This window comes from Arachis hypogaea, chromosome 17 (assembly GCF_003086295.3).
Source record: "Arachis hypogaea cultivar Tifrunner chromosome 17, arahy.Tifrunner.gnm2.J5K5, whole genome shotgun sequence".
Classification (NCBI taxonomy): Eukaryota; Viridiplantae; Streptophyta; class Magnoliopsida; order Fabales; family Fabaceae; genus Arachis; species Arachis hypogaea.
Window position 1 is genome coordinate 13395402 of NC_092052.1, and position 13340 is coordinate 13408741.

At 31.0% G+C, this 13340-nt stretch overlaps 1 protein-coding gene across 1 annotated transcript; it reads left to right on the forward strand.

Annotated features, from left to right (window-relative positions):
* The first annotated feature begins 4771 nt into the window (after positions 1 to 4771).
* On the forward strand, positions 4772 to 6925 carry LOC112762850 (uncharacterized). The gene is made up of 3 exons (XM_025808676.1): positions 4772 to 5354; positions 5448 to 5545; positions 6407 to 6925. Exons 1-3 carry the CDS (start codon positions 4772 to 4774, stop codon positions 6923 to 6925), a joined length of 1200 nt encoding a protein of 399 aa, XP_025664461.1.
* The last annotated feature ends 6415 nt before the right edge of the window (positions 6926 to 13340 follow it).

Below are 13340 nucleotides of genomic sequence, written 5' to 3' on the forward strand. Positions count from 1 at the left end.
TTTCTAATAATCTAAGACAATAAGATTTAGGACTGATCCATTTAAAAAGAACAAGCGAGAACCCATTGACTTCAGTACCAAAAAAGATTATTGACTTTATAGTTTATTCTATCCGTTCTTGCCATTGGTTTTACCGCTTTATTTTGTACGTGGTTGTCAATGTTTAATCAAGTTTCATGGAAGTTTATAATCGAAAATGAATCATATAATAAATAATTTGAGGGAACCAACTTGGGTTGGTCGAGTGGTCAGCTCACTCGTCTGCTTAAACAAGTGTCGGGAGTTCGAACTCCGCTTTGTGCATACAGCAACTCATTGGCCAGTGACAGACCCTTAAATGAAGCTCAGATCTGCAATGAATTAATCATTGACTTGTCGAGTTAAAAAATACCATAAAAAAAAAGTTCCCAAAATTTTATTTGAAAATAGTATTAGGGTTAGAGTTAGAAGATGAATATGTGAAGTTGAATGTGCTTTATGATATGACTTTGTAGTACATAGAATTTGTGTTGATGGTATATTTTGTGAGAATTTTTTATTTAAATTATTTAAATATTTTATTTATTGAAATATGCAATATATAAAATATTTATATTTTTACATCGTAATTACATATTTTGGATACATTGGGTAGAAGATAAATAAATATAAAAATTGAAATTGGACATCCAAAATATATAACAATTTAAAAAAAGATATCACACATGTACTCGTGATATGTTATATTTGCATATATTATCTGATTTGATTTTATTTTTTATTTTATCTAATATTATTTAAATAATTTAAAATTTTAAAATTACATTCATCTAAATTTTAAATTATTTGAATAAATTAGATGAAAAACAAAAATAAAATTCAAATAATATAACACAATTTAAAACATTATATTGACATATTAAGTTTTGAGTTAGTTTTACACATATCTTAAATGCATTTCAAATTTTAAATTATTATCTTTTTTAATTTTAAAACTTTGACTTAAAAATTTTATAATTTTAAATTATTTAAATAAAATTAGATAAATTAAAAAAAAATAAAATCAAATAAGATCATAACATATCTTGAGTGCATTAGAATAAATATTTTTTTTATTTTACTTTAGGTGCACCCGATATATATATATTTTTTTAAGGCGTTACACATATCAGATGTATAATATTAATTTGTGTGCTTATTTATTTTCTATTATGTGTAGCCAAGATATGTAATGGCAATGTAAAAATAAAAAATACATTCAGTGATACGTATATTATTGATATTTATTTTATTTATAAATAAAAAGAATCCTATTTTATGGCTAGTTGGGAAAATGATAAGATACCTTCATGTATGTGGATTAGAATATTGTGATCGAGCAAGGAATCAAGATGGCCAACAAAAAAAAACAAAGGTTTAGTTATTCGGTTGATTTTATAATTTTATTAAATTTGTAATTATATTTTTATATTTTTTTTAATTGGGTTTTTATAATATTTTTAATTTTAAAATTAAATTATTTTTATGTCAAAAATGTTAAAATTAATAAAATATTTTTCACAAAAAAATGTGTAATAAAAAATCTAATTAGATTCTTAATTGTGGGTACCTTCAATTTGTTAAAAAATATTCCGTTAATTTTAATATATTTTACACTTATAAAGACTTAATTACAAAAATAAAAGTAGTGTAACGACTCAATTAAAAAGAAAAAAAACATAAGAACCTAATTACAAATTTTGTAAAACTATAAAGACCAATAAAATAAGTAAACTAATAATAAATAAATATTTATACTATTTATCACACGGGCCCAAAGAATATTGAATTAAGTCATTTGTGAAACAACTTAGAGTTTAGAGTAAATAGTCATTTCTGACCTTAAAAGATCAAGGCGTTGACAATATTGACCATGACTAATTTAAATTAACTTTGTAATCATGAAAGATTTGTCCTGTTTGATATTTCTAATCAAACGTCAATTTTTCAAATTTGCCGTTAGTTTGGCTTCCTACGTAGCTGTTTATTATCCAATGTGTCATTATCTTATTTTAATTTAATAATAAAATACTATTTTACTAAACTAATCACTCATCAGAGTCTCTTGGTACCAAATTGAAACCCCAAGGGTTTCGCGTGCAGAGTAAAGGTTCTTCATCAATAGTGATGTTGATTCTCCTCTAACCCAACGGACGTCGTCGCTCGTTACCGGCGTTCATCGTTTGTGAGCGTCGTCGGTGTAGTCGCTGTCGCAGAGGTCCTTTGTGTCGTGCATTCAGAGCTTATGCGTTCCCGTCTCAGTCGTCGTTATCGCGATAACGTGCCCTCAAAGTACTCGTCGTCGCCTTTCCGTCGTCACCCTCATTGCCTATGTTCCGATTAGTGCCTGCTTCTACTCTTTCTTTTTTCCATTATTGTTTTCGTTTTTTAGGTTAGGACAAATGCTATCATTGCAGAATTTCCAATTTACTAATGATTTTCTTTGAAAATGTTATAAAGATTTTACTAAATAGGTTATTGCTGATTGTTGGTGATTGCCTTAAGTTATTAATTTCAATACTTTATTCATTGTTAATTTAGTAATTGTTGTTTGTTATTAATTCCTAACTTGAATGTTCTTGATTGATAGCTGTTAGTTTAAGAAGACTCACTGTACTTTGCTTTTCTCTATATGTAATGGTGGCCAGTGAAATATGAGGGTAGGGCAATTTTATGGGTTAGCATAGCTATGAATATAATTGAAGTATTGAATAGAACTGAATTATTTGTATATATAGTTTATATTGTATTCACTTGAAATAATTTTCAAGCACAGTTATGATTTATGCACCGTGAGGATTATATATACTATAGGTGTAGTAACTTAATTTTTAGAGTAGGAATTTCTTCAATTTCGATTTCCCATAGTGTCTGATGGCCAAGACATCATTGGTCCACACTCACCACTCCCCATTCATCATCCTTACTTTCCGTTGTCTCATCTCAATCTCAATATTGCAGCTTCTTTTAAAATTATATCTTTCATTTATATGCTTGTGACTATGAATATCTTAGACATATAAGACAGTTCCATTAGTAACCCAAGAAATTTCAACAAATTTATATTCTCATAGATATTATATATATTTAGCAGATAAGATTAATTATTTTAACAGTTAGATATAAACCATGATGACTTATTGCATTGCCTTTAATGCCAATGCTTAGCAACATAGTACTTCCCACTTCAACTTCTTGTTTTCTCTTTGTTCATTTTAAATACACATGCTTTTCATATTCTAGGAGTATTAACTTGAAATGTCTAATTTCTAATGATCTTTATTATGATAGCGATTATGTTTGTTGAAGTTCTTTTCTTGGTATAAATTTGCATGTTAATTATTTTATTTTATTTTATTTTAATTGAATATTTGGTTTAAGGTTTTAAGCAATTAATAATGTTAGTTTTAGTATGAGTTTTAATATTGTATGATATTTAGGTAGATGGCAGCAACAACTCATATAACTCTATTCATACACCACGGTGAAAGGTCTGTAAGATACAGTGATGAAAATGTAGAATATGTTGGAGGTGATGTTAATGAAGTTAGAAGGGTTAACATTGACACACTAAACAACTTCTTCACCAAGAATCTCCTAAGAGATATTGGATATAGTCTTGTGAATGAGTGCTATTGGCTGAGACCTGGTAAGGAGTTTAAAAATGGGTTGAAGTTACTGTGGACTAACATTGATATAGTTGAGATGTATGAAGCTGCCATAAATCATAATAAGTGAATAGATGTATTTACTGAGCATCCAATTAGTCTTCCTGTGCTAGCCGAAGATGATGAAGAGCATTTAAATAAAGATAATGTTGTTGTTGTGGAGCTTAGGAATGTCATTGCAGAGGAGATGAATAGCAAAGTAGAAGAGAAAATTGAGGAGAGTGGACAAGTTAAGAATGTGGCCCAAGTTACGGTGAACAAAAAACTCACTCACAGCCCATTAAATCTCACTCCCAGCACACTGAATCTCAATCCTATCCCACTAAATCTCACTCCCAACCCATTAAACATCAAATCCAGCTCATTAAATCTCAATCCTAGTCCACTAAATCTCGCTCCCAGCCCATTAAACTTCAACTCCAGCCCACTAAATCTCACTCCCAGCCCATTAAACCTCACTTCCAGCCTACTGAATATCACTCTTAGCCCATTAGATTCTTCTATCACCCTAACCCAAACTCTGAAGAATCCACTGCAGCACACACCCAAGTATCATCCCCATTAGAAGGCAAAACCCGCTCACTCTATATACCTCCTAGCAGTGAACCAAGCTCAAGCAAAACTTCTGACCCGAAATCTTAGAAAAAAAAACAAATACATCTAGTGGGACGAATGAGCTACTCACACAATATGTGCCTAAACCAATAGTTGAACAGTAACACCAAGCAAGGTCCGCATCAAGTTCAGCCTCAGTTCCTCAACCCCAATCCCAGGTTGAAACATAGAGTAGTCCAACTGAAGAAGTGGATAAGAGTAAGAGAAAAGTCAAAAATGTTAGAAGGCCTGCTCCTACAGGTCAAACATTCATTCAAAATTCGGATCCAACAAAAGCTCCCTGCATTTTCTTGCCTATTGATGAAGAAGAATATTCATCAAATGATCCTGGATATCACTGCTATAAATCTGAATGTTGCGATAGCATATGCAGTGATGAAGAAGATACACAGCCAGCAGCATACCCACAAGAAAATGCAGATGCTCCAGTTCAATAAGTGCGTTTGGATGTCAGAATGGAGTTTGAAAGAATGGCATTATTCAAGAAAGCAGTAAGAAAGTACAACATCGCCATTGGACGAAGCATTTTCTTTCCCAGATTTGATCCAAAGCGATCAAAAGCCATATGTTACAACGAGAATTGTCCATGGCAGATTTATTGTGTACAAAAAACTCATCCCCTAAGCTATCAAGTGAAGACCTTTGTTGATCAACACACTTGTGCAAGAAACAACAAATGCAAATCAGCTAATGAAAAGTGGGTAGTGGATGAACTAGAGAAGAAGATGAGAACTCATCCAGCATTGACGGTGAAAGAGGCTGAGCAATTCTTCAGAGAAGAGTATGATGTAAATGTAAATGAGAGAAAGATCTACCGGTGTATAGTCAAAGCTAGGGAGAGAATTGAGGGTTCGGAGAAGGCACAATATTCATTGCTTCGAGACTATGGAGATGAGATTTTAAGGTGTAATCCTAGTTCAACTGTCATTATTGAGACAACGCCGATGCCTACTTCAGACAACCTTTTTAAGAGAATATATATTTGTCTTCATGCTTGCAAGAAGAATTTCTTGGGTGGATTTCGACCATTTATCTGCTTGGATCGGACGTTTCGTAAAGGGTAGTACGAGGGGCAACTGTTGACGGCAATTGGGCAAGATACTAACAACCACATCTACCCGATAGCGTATGCAATTGTTACTGCAGAAGCAAAAATCAGCTGGAAATGGTTTCTTCAGCTGTTACAAGAGAATCTTGGTGATGGTACATCACATGGATTTAGTTTCATGAGTGATCAACAAAAGGTAACATGTGCATTTATTAGCTGTTGAGAGTGATTATCCCATTTCAATAAATTTAGAATGAATTAATGATTTTCTAGCTCTTAAAGGCATTGCGTTTCGTAACTGTGATTAGCCTCTTTGGCATTAATATGATTATCATGAAGTGCTTTTTGTTTATTAGAAAACTACACATAATTATAAACCTTATTACCTGTTTAGTATCATACATTCTCTGATAATCATGTATGCATGCACTGTGTAATTATCTAAGTTTATAATTGACTCTTATGCCATCATTTATCCATTAACATGATTAATTGGAAATAAAAGATTTCTTCTAATATGTGCACATAATTTCTTAGGATATCATTTAATCCAATAAAGATATGCCATCAATCACCATCCAATTGAGAGTACACTGATGGAAGAACTGATAATTTCATAACTTGAAAAATACAAAAAAAAAAAAACAGAATTAAAATTTGATAACCTCAAGAAAAGTGTAAATAAGTAAGCTTATTGAAATGGTACAAGACTTGATAAACTTTAACATATTTATATTCATTATATGCTTGATCTGAAATTCGGTGATGAATAGCAATAAGATATTTACATGCTTTATAAGATTGTATGGTTTTTGGTTTTGTGTAGCTATAACACATTTATATGATTGTATTGTATGTTGGTATTATAATATATAGCTGTAACATATTTGAGTTGTGCTGGGTATTGTAGGGTCTTATTCCTGCTCTATAGGAAGTTATGCCAGGATCACATCATAGATTTTGTTATAGGCATATGTGGCAGAATTTTGCTAAGAAATGGAATGGTCTTGACTTTAAAGGGGCATTGTTCAGCTGTGCAAAAGTCATGATTCTCTAGGAATTCGATGCTGCCATGGACAGAGTTAAGAGGATGAACCCTCATGCATGTGAATATCTTAGGCGAATTGAACCTTGTCAATGGAGTCGATCACATTTTAGCGAGTGGCTGAAGAGCAATAACATCACAAACAATAATGTCGAGGTGTTCAACGGTTGCATAAAAAAGATAAGGGAAAAGCCAATTATCACCATGCTAGAAGAGATTAGATGTTACATTATGCGCATCTTGGCCAGGAACAAGAAGGCACTGGTAGGGTATATGGGCAAGATTACTCCAGTTCAGCAAAGTAGATTGGAAGTCGAGAAGAGGTATAGCAATCGTTGGAGGCCTTTCCCAACGGGTGATTTAGCTGGTAACATATTTGAGGTTCAATGCTTGCCGATTAAGGTCAGTGTAGACTTGGGCAAGAAAACTTGTAGTTGTAGATTTTGGCAATTAAATGATCTCCCCTGTCGACATGCTTGTGCTGCTCTGGCATATCAGAATAGAAGACCCGAGGAATACGCAAATAATTAGCTCACTGTTGGAGCATACAACAAAACATATGAGTTCCTGATTCAACCTGTTCTTAGCAAGGAGTTTTGGGAAAAGCATGGCTATGTAAATATTTTTCCTCCAGCATACAAGAGGCCGAGTGGAAGATCAACAGAGAAGAGAAAGAAAAGGAGTGATGCACCAGAACTACAACCAAATCCTCACAGAGTCAAGCAAAAATATGGACAAATAGTTTGCAAATATTGTCTTATTGTATGATTGTTTACAATTAGTGTCATTTCGATACCATGTTATATTTGTATCCTTACTTGTTTCTTGCTTCTTCATGCTGGACATAATAGTAGAACATGTCAAAAAAAGAAGGACGACATGGCTGCAGCTGAAGAAGCAGGACCAACAGCAGTCCGAGACGCAGGACTAACAGCAGTCGTAGATGCAGCACCAGCATCACCAGCCACACCTGTTGCAGTGCCATCTATGGTGATTCTGATAATTCCATAGTTATAACTGTTAATGTAATTATTTTCTCATAGTTAACGCAATTATTTTCTCTCTAAACAGGTGATACCAAACCTGCTCCATTTATTCCTCCTGAATCCAACCAACCTCCAATTCAACCGGCACCTATAAGACCACCACCAATCAGACCTTCAATGCAGAATATGCCCTCCATATAGCAAGAGGCTAACCAAAAGGAAGAATACCAAGAGACCTCCTCTAACTCTATTCAACGACATGAGACCTCCTTCAATAAGCAACCCCTCAAGTAGGCCTATTGTTAGCCAAGAAATCATGCATGGTGTTAGTGCTGGAACATCTACCGGATTCATGTAATTTATGCTGACTCCAAGACTTGGAGCACCAACAACTGGACTCTCTAGTGGCAGTAGCAATTCCACACCTAGTTAGGACCTAAGATTGATTGAATTAAGGAACTTTTGTTGTAGTGTTTAGATATAGCTGTTACATAGACCATGTGCACTTCAATCTTTTTGGGAACTTAGTTATAGTGTTTTGGTTTAGAGTTACATTGACCATGGTTTGTTTTGTTACTTAATTCTCATCAAACAACCAACTATGATGAATTAGCATGAACTTACATGTCTACTATGTTAATAGGAGATGATTACATATTTGGTTTTGTCCCACATTGATTTGGTTCAAGAATTTTCATTTAGTAATTATCACCATTCATATATATTGCTATGTCAAGGTTAGATTAGAGTTTGTGATCTGAAATATAAGCAGCTATGTCAAATTTCGAATGTCTAAAGGTTACTTTTGTCAAATTTTCATTCATTTAGTTCACAAATTTTTATTAACTGTTAATCGTCACAACTCATATATTGTTATGTCAAAGTTAAATCAGTGTTTGTGATCTGAAATATAACTAACTATGTTAAATTTTGAATTTTTAAGTGATTACTTTTGTCAAATTCTCAATTTTCTGTGGTTAGATATGTCAACACATATATACTTATGTAACTTATCAGGTTACTTTTGTCAAAAAATATTTTGAACAACCAGAAACTGGTTCAACGCCACATTCCCCTTCCATTCCAATTCAACATCAACCTAGGAAAAGAACATGATCAAATCAAACCTCAATTCTACATTTTAAATGCTAGGAACATGATTAAAAGGAAGCACAACACAAATCCTATAACAATTGACAAAATTCATACCTTAATTTATATCATTTCTCCCTTAATCTTTCTTATCTTCATAACTACTTTTATAATAAACACAGAAGAAGAAGCATAATAAACATAATCTTATCATAATCGCAGAAGAAGCATGATAAATGCAGAAGAAGAAGAAGCATGATAGCTATCATAATAAATTCATATTGTACTTTCATAACTACATTCTCAACCTTTCATAACTAGGGTTTTAGATTTTCAAAAAATTGACACACTTATAAAGAAGAAGCAGATAGGGTTATTATGGTAAAATTAGAGATAATGCCACGTTGAAAAGCCAAGTTAGAAGGGTATTTGCCACGTAGGAAGCCAAACTAACAGCAAATTTAAAAAATTGACGTTTGGTTAGAAATATCAAACAAGGCAAATCTTTCATGGTTACAAATTTAATTTAAATTAGTCATGGTTAATATTATCGGCGCCTTAATCTCTTATGGTCAGAAATGGTTATTTACTCTAGAGTTTAACACATTGTTTGGATCAAAGGAGTTTGAAGAGAAAGAAAATGTAGAGAAAAATAGATGGAAAAGTAAATTGTTTTTTGTTTGGATGAGAAAAGAAATTGAGTGAAAAAGAAAAAAAATATTGTGGGACTCACATAAAACTTTTCTCTTCAAAGATGAGAAGAAAATTGATGAAAAATGTGTAAATAAAGATAAAATTACAAATTTATCCTTTGCAATTACATTAATCAATTGTAATTTATATATAATATAGATAAATGTATTAATGTAATTTTATTTTGTTATAATTTTCTCTCTTTTTACTTTTTCTTTCATCCAAACAAAAGAATATTTTTCCTTTATTTTCTTTTCATTCATTTTCTCTTCGTTCAAACAACAACAAAAAATTTACTTTTCCTTTTATATTTTTCCTCTCATATTCTTTTCTTCTATTTCTTTCCTCTCATTTTCCATCTTATATCCAAACAATAAGAGCATGGTATTGAAATAGTTGTTGTTATAGAGATAGAAGACGAGTGAATGTTTTTGATATTTTTTATTTTGTGAAAAAAAAAAAGTTCAACGCACTAAAGTGGAGCGACTCAAAGAAATATCACACATACAATAAAGTAAAAGGGATACATATACGACCAATTCATTGTCATCTTCGGTATTGTCATCAGCAACCAAATGGATCATCACCACACCACTCCTTGTAGTTCAAAAACATTCTCATTTTAATATCTTCGACGCTACCTTCTTTATTCTTAAAAATTTTCACATTGCGTTTCAGCCAGATATTCTAAATTATTGCAAAAAAATCAATCAACCACTTTTTCTGCTCATGTTTTTTGTCAGATACTTTTGTCCAACTCTCAAACAGTTATTTGATCATATCCAAAACATCCCAAGTTCTATCAAAGTATGTCAACCACGCACACCACACATCTCAAGTAAACTCACATAAAAAAAATAAATGATAAACAAATTCTACATCTTTTTTACACAGAACACAAGTATTATCATTTTGACGAATGACTTCTAATCTACTCAATCTTTTTTTAGTATTTACCCTTCCCACTAAGACAAACCATGCAAAAAGCTCAATTCTTGGAGGCACCAACTCTCTCCAAATTGTACTAGTAAAATTATAACTTGTGACTTCTTCTGAAATAATCTTTATCTGTAACATCTGTACAAAAAAATTAGTAAAAAAATATATTTTTTATTAAATTTTCATACCACTCTATCTTTTCTACCAGTTAATAATTTAATTGACCTTAACTTTTTATGAAGTTAGTAAAAAAAATATCTTTTTTTATTAACTCCACGCCATTCTGTTCTTGAAAATTGTAGTATATATAGAGATTACTAGGCCAAGTTAGCTCCCTAGTTCCTAGTGCTCACACCTAGAAAGTGGCAAGATTAAAGTGGATAGAAGATAGGGAACTATTAATCATCTCTTAGGTATAGTCAATTTTGAAGTATAAGTATGCTACCCTTTAGACTGAATCTTGAGAAAGAGAGTGTTTATATCAATTAGCTGTTTCAAACTCGTGCGTGAGTGTGTCACACTCTGCATGTTTTGATTGAGAAGTTTCTATCAACCATTCAGCTTCTTCATGTTCTTCAGAAGCAACTTTCTTATTCAATTAAATTTATTTAAGTGTTGCTGTGTTGGTAAAGAGTGGTATTTCATCTCCCAAAGTGACAAATTCGATTTTAGGTAGACAAAGAAAAAATAGCTAGAACTTACCTTAATTAGCATTAATTAATTATCGCAACAATTAATGAATGTTAAATAAGGTAAATTATGGATGTTTTTGGCTGATTTTCTTTAGTTACCAAATATTTCCGTTATAAATATTTCAATAAATATATTTAAAGAACATAAAAAAATATGATCTTAATAAGATAATCAATGTCAAACTTTTATACCCTAGAAATATCATTTAAACAATAGCACCTTAAACGTGGGATTGTAACCTTTTTCACCCATGAAAGAACAACTCATATGAGTACAAAACATATCAACCAATTTCTTCCATCATTAATTAAAAAGAAAGACGCGTTCTTTCATTTTCTATCAAGAGGTGGAAAGGAAATAAAAATCATCTTAGACCAAACCCCTTGCCCCTTTTTAAGCTTCCAATTTCTTGATTGAACCAATATTATTAGTGTCATTATATGAAAAATTTCAAACCAAAGGACCAGAATAGGGGCAATTCTATTTGAAGTTTGATTTCTAATTAGCTTGGGTGGTCCCTATGCTCAATTAATCTTAAGGTGGATCGATGCCGTAGCTGTAATGAATTTGAATAGCAAAAACGGACAAGATCAACATAACTAATCAGCTACTTATATTGTTCTTTTCATATGATGACAGCTATACAGAGTTTTAACAAGTGATAAATTTTTCCTGATTTAATTTCTGAATATTATTATATTATCAACTATGAAACCATTTATATATCTTATCGAACAGGCCAGGAAATTATATTTCAGCGTAAGATAAATTAGACACATATCTTATTTATGTTTTAAGACACACATATATATATATATATATATATATATATATATAATAAAGCATGTGTTGAACGAAAATATTTGATTTCGAAAAACAAATAGCCGAAGTACAATGAATTTTTATTTCGAGAAATGGAGTTCGTATTGAGATGAGTTTGTCGAAGGATAAAGAACAGAAGCTAGTCGATGTACTTAGTCAAAGAGTAAAAGTTGTTTGAAGTTGATTTTGATATTTACCTACGATTGTATAAAAGAGCGGGAACGATTGCTTGAAAGTTAGCACATACGGAAGTTACTTTTGAATTTAATTGGTCAAGAATTTCAATAAATAGATGAAAGATATCAATGAAGAAGGAGTTGGAACTTTGCTTCAGAAAAACACTCAAACACACTCATATCCCAGCAACTTTCAAAATTTGCGTTTGAGTCATTTTTTGTAGGATTCCTTCCATGTCTTTCCTTTTCAATTACATTTTCTGTAATTTTTATTTTTCTTGCAATTTTATGTCTTTATCTTTCAAGTACATTTATCTTTTTTTTTTAAGTTTAGTACTTTATTTCTTCAATTTCAAAGTCCTTTGATCCTGTCGAAGGCGATTTACAGCTTTTATTTAAATTGAATGCATGCAATTTATTTCAAATTCAATCAATTTATTTTTAAAATTTATTTTGTTAATTTTTTAGATTTTCTTTTATTTTTGCTCGATAAAAAAATCCTTTGATGCATACACATTATAAAAATTGGTACTCACATAGAAATAAATTTAGTTCTCAAACCACTAAATATCAAATTACTCTTAATTTGTTAAAAATCGATAAAATAATATGTTAGATATATAATTATTTACGTGTTACTATGTGATGATAACATTTTAGAAAATGTTATTCATCATAATGCATAGTTTCAATGCAAAAATGTCATCGGTTTGTGTAGGACGAGAACAATAAGTGCAAGGACGACAAAGGCCTTGATAAATGTTGGATGTTGAGATCCATGAAGAATATTAAAGAGGTGGCAAAATGATGTAGGACGTTTCCAAATTTAAAAGAAAAAAACACGGCCAAAACCCCCCTCACATAATTCACATTTCATCAAGACTAAAAAAAATTATTACATCAAGGAGACATATGTTATATATAAACACACTGTCTAGATTATATAGGTATATAAAAATTAATTATGCAATGTGTATACAAAAAAATCAGTCACTAAAATAATTATTATATATATAGAATATAAATTAAAATACTAAGATTGTGAAAACTAAATCGATTAATGAACCAATCAAATGACTGATTTAATCGTTTAGTAGTTTAAATGAAATCTAATTGAAATTTAACTGATTTAATTAAATATAAATAAAATTATTAAAAATATAATATATAATTTTAAATATCTAAATTCAATGATTTATATACTAATAAAATTTTAAATTTAATTTTTTAATTTTATCTAATAACTTATCTAAAATTTATAATTAAAAGTTTACAAATAGTTCAAACATAGTGACAAATACACTAGTTAACTCAGAAAACAGTAAATAAAAAAGTAAAATGGCAAGAAAATAAGTTAATAACTAAGAAAGCTCTTAGCAATGATTGAGAATTGGAATTCCTATCATTATTATCATTGTCAACTGTGACAGTAATTACAACTTGCTCTCACTTAGTTAACCTCTAACAAGTTAGCAAATCAACTCGAGTTCACAAGTCTTAATCAGAGACTAGAGTTAGTGAAGCTCAAGCTAACTAGCAACTTTT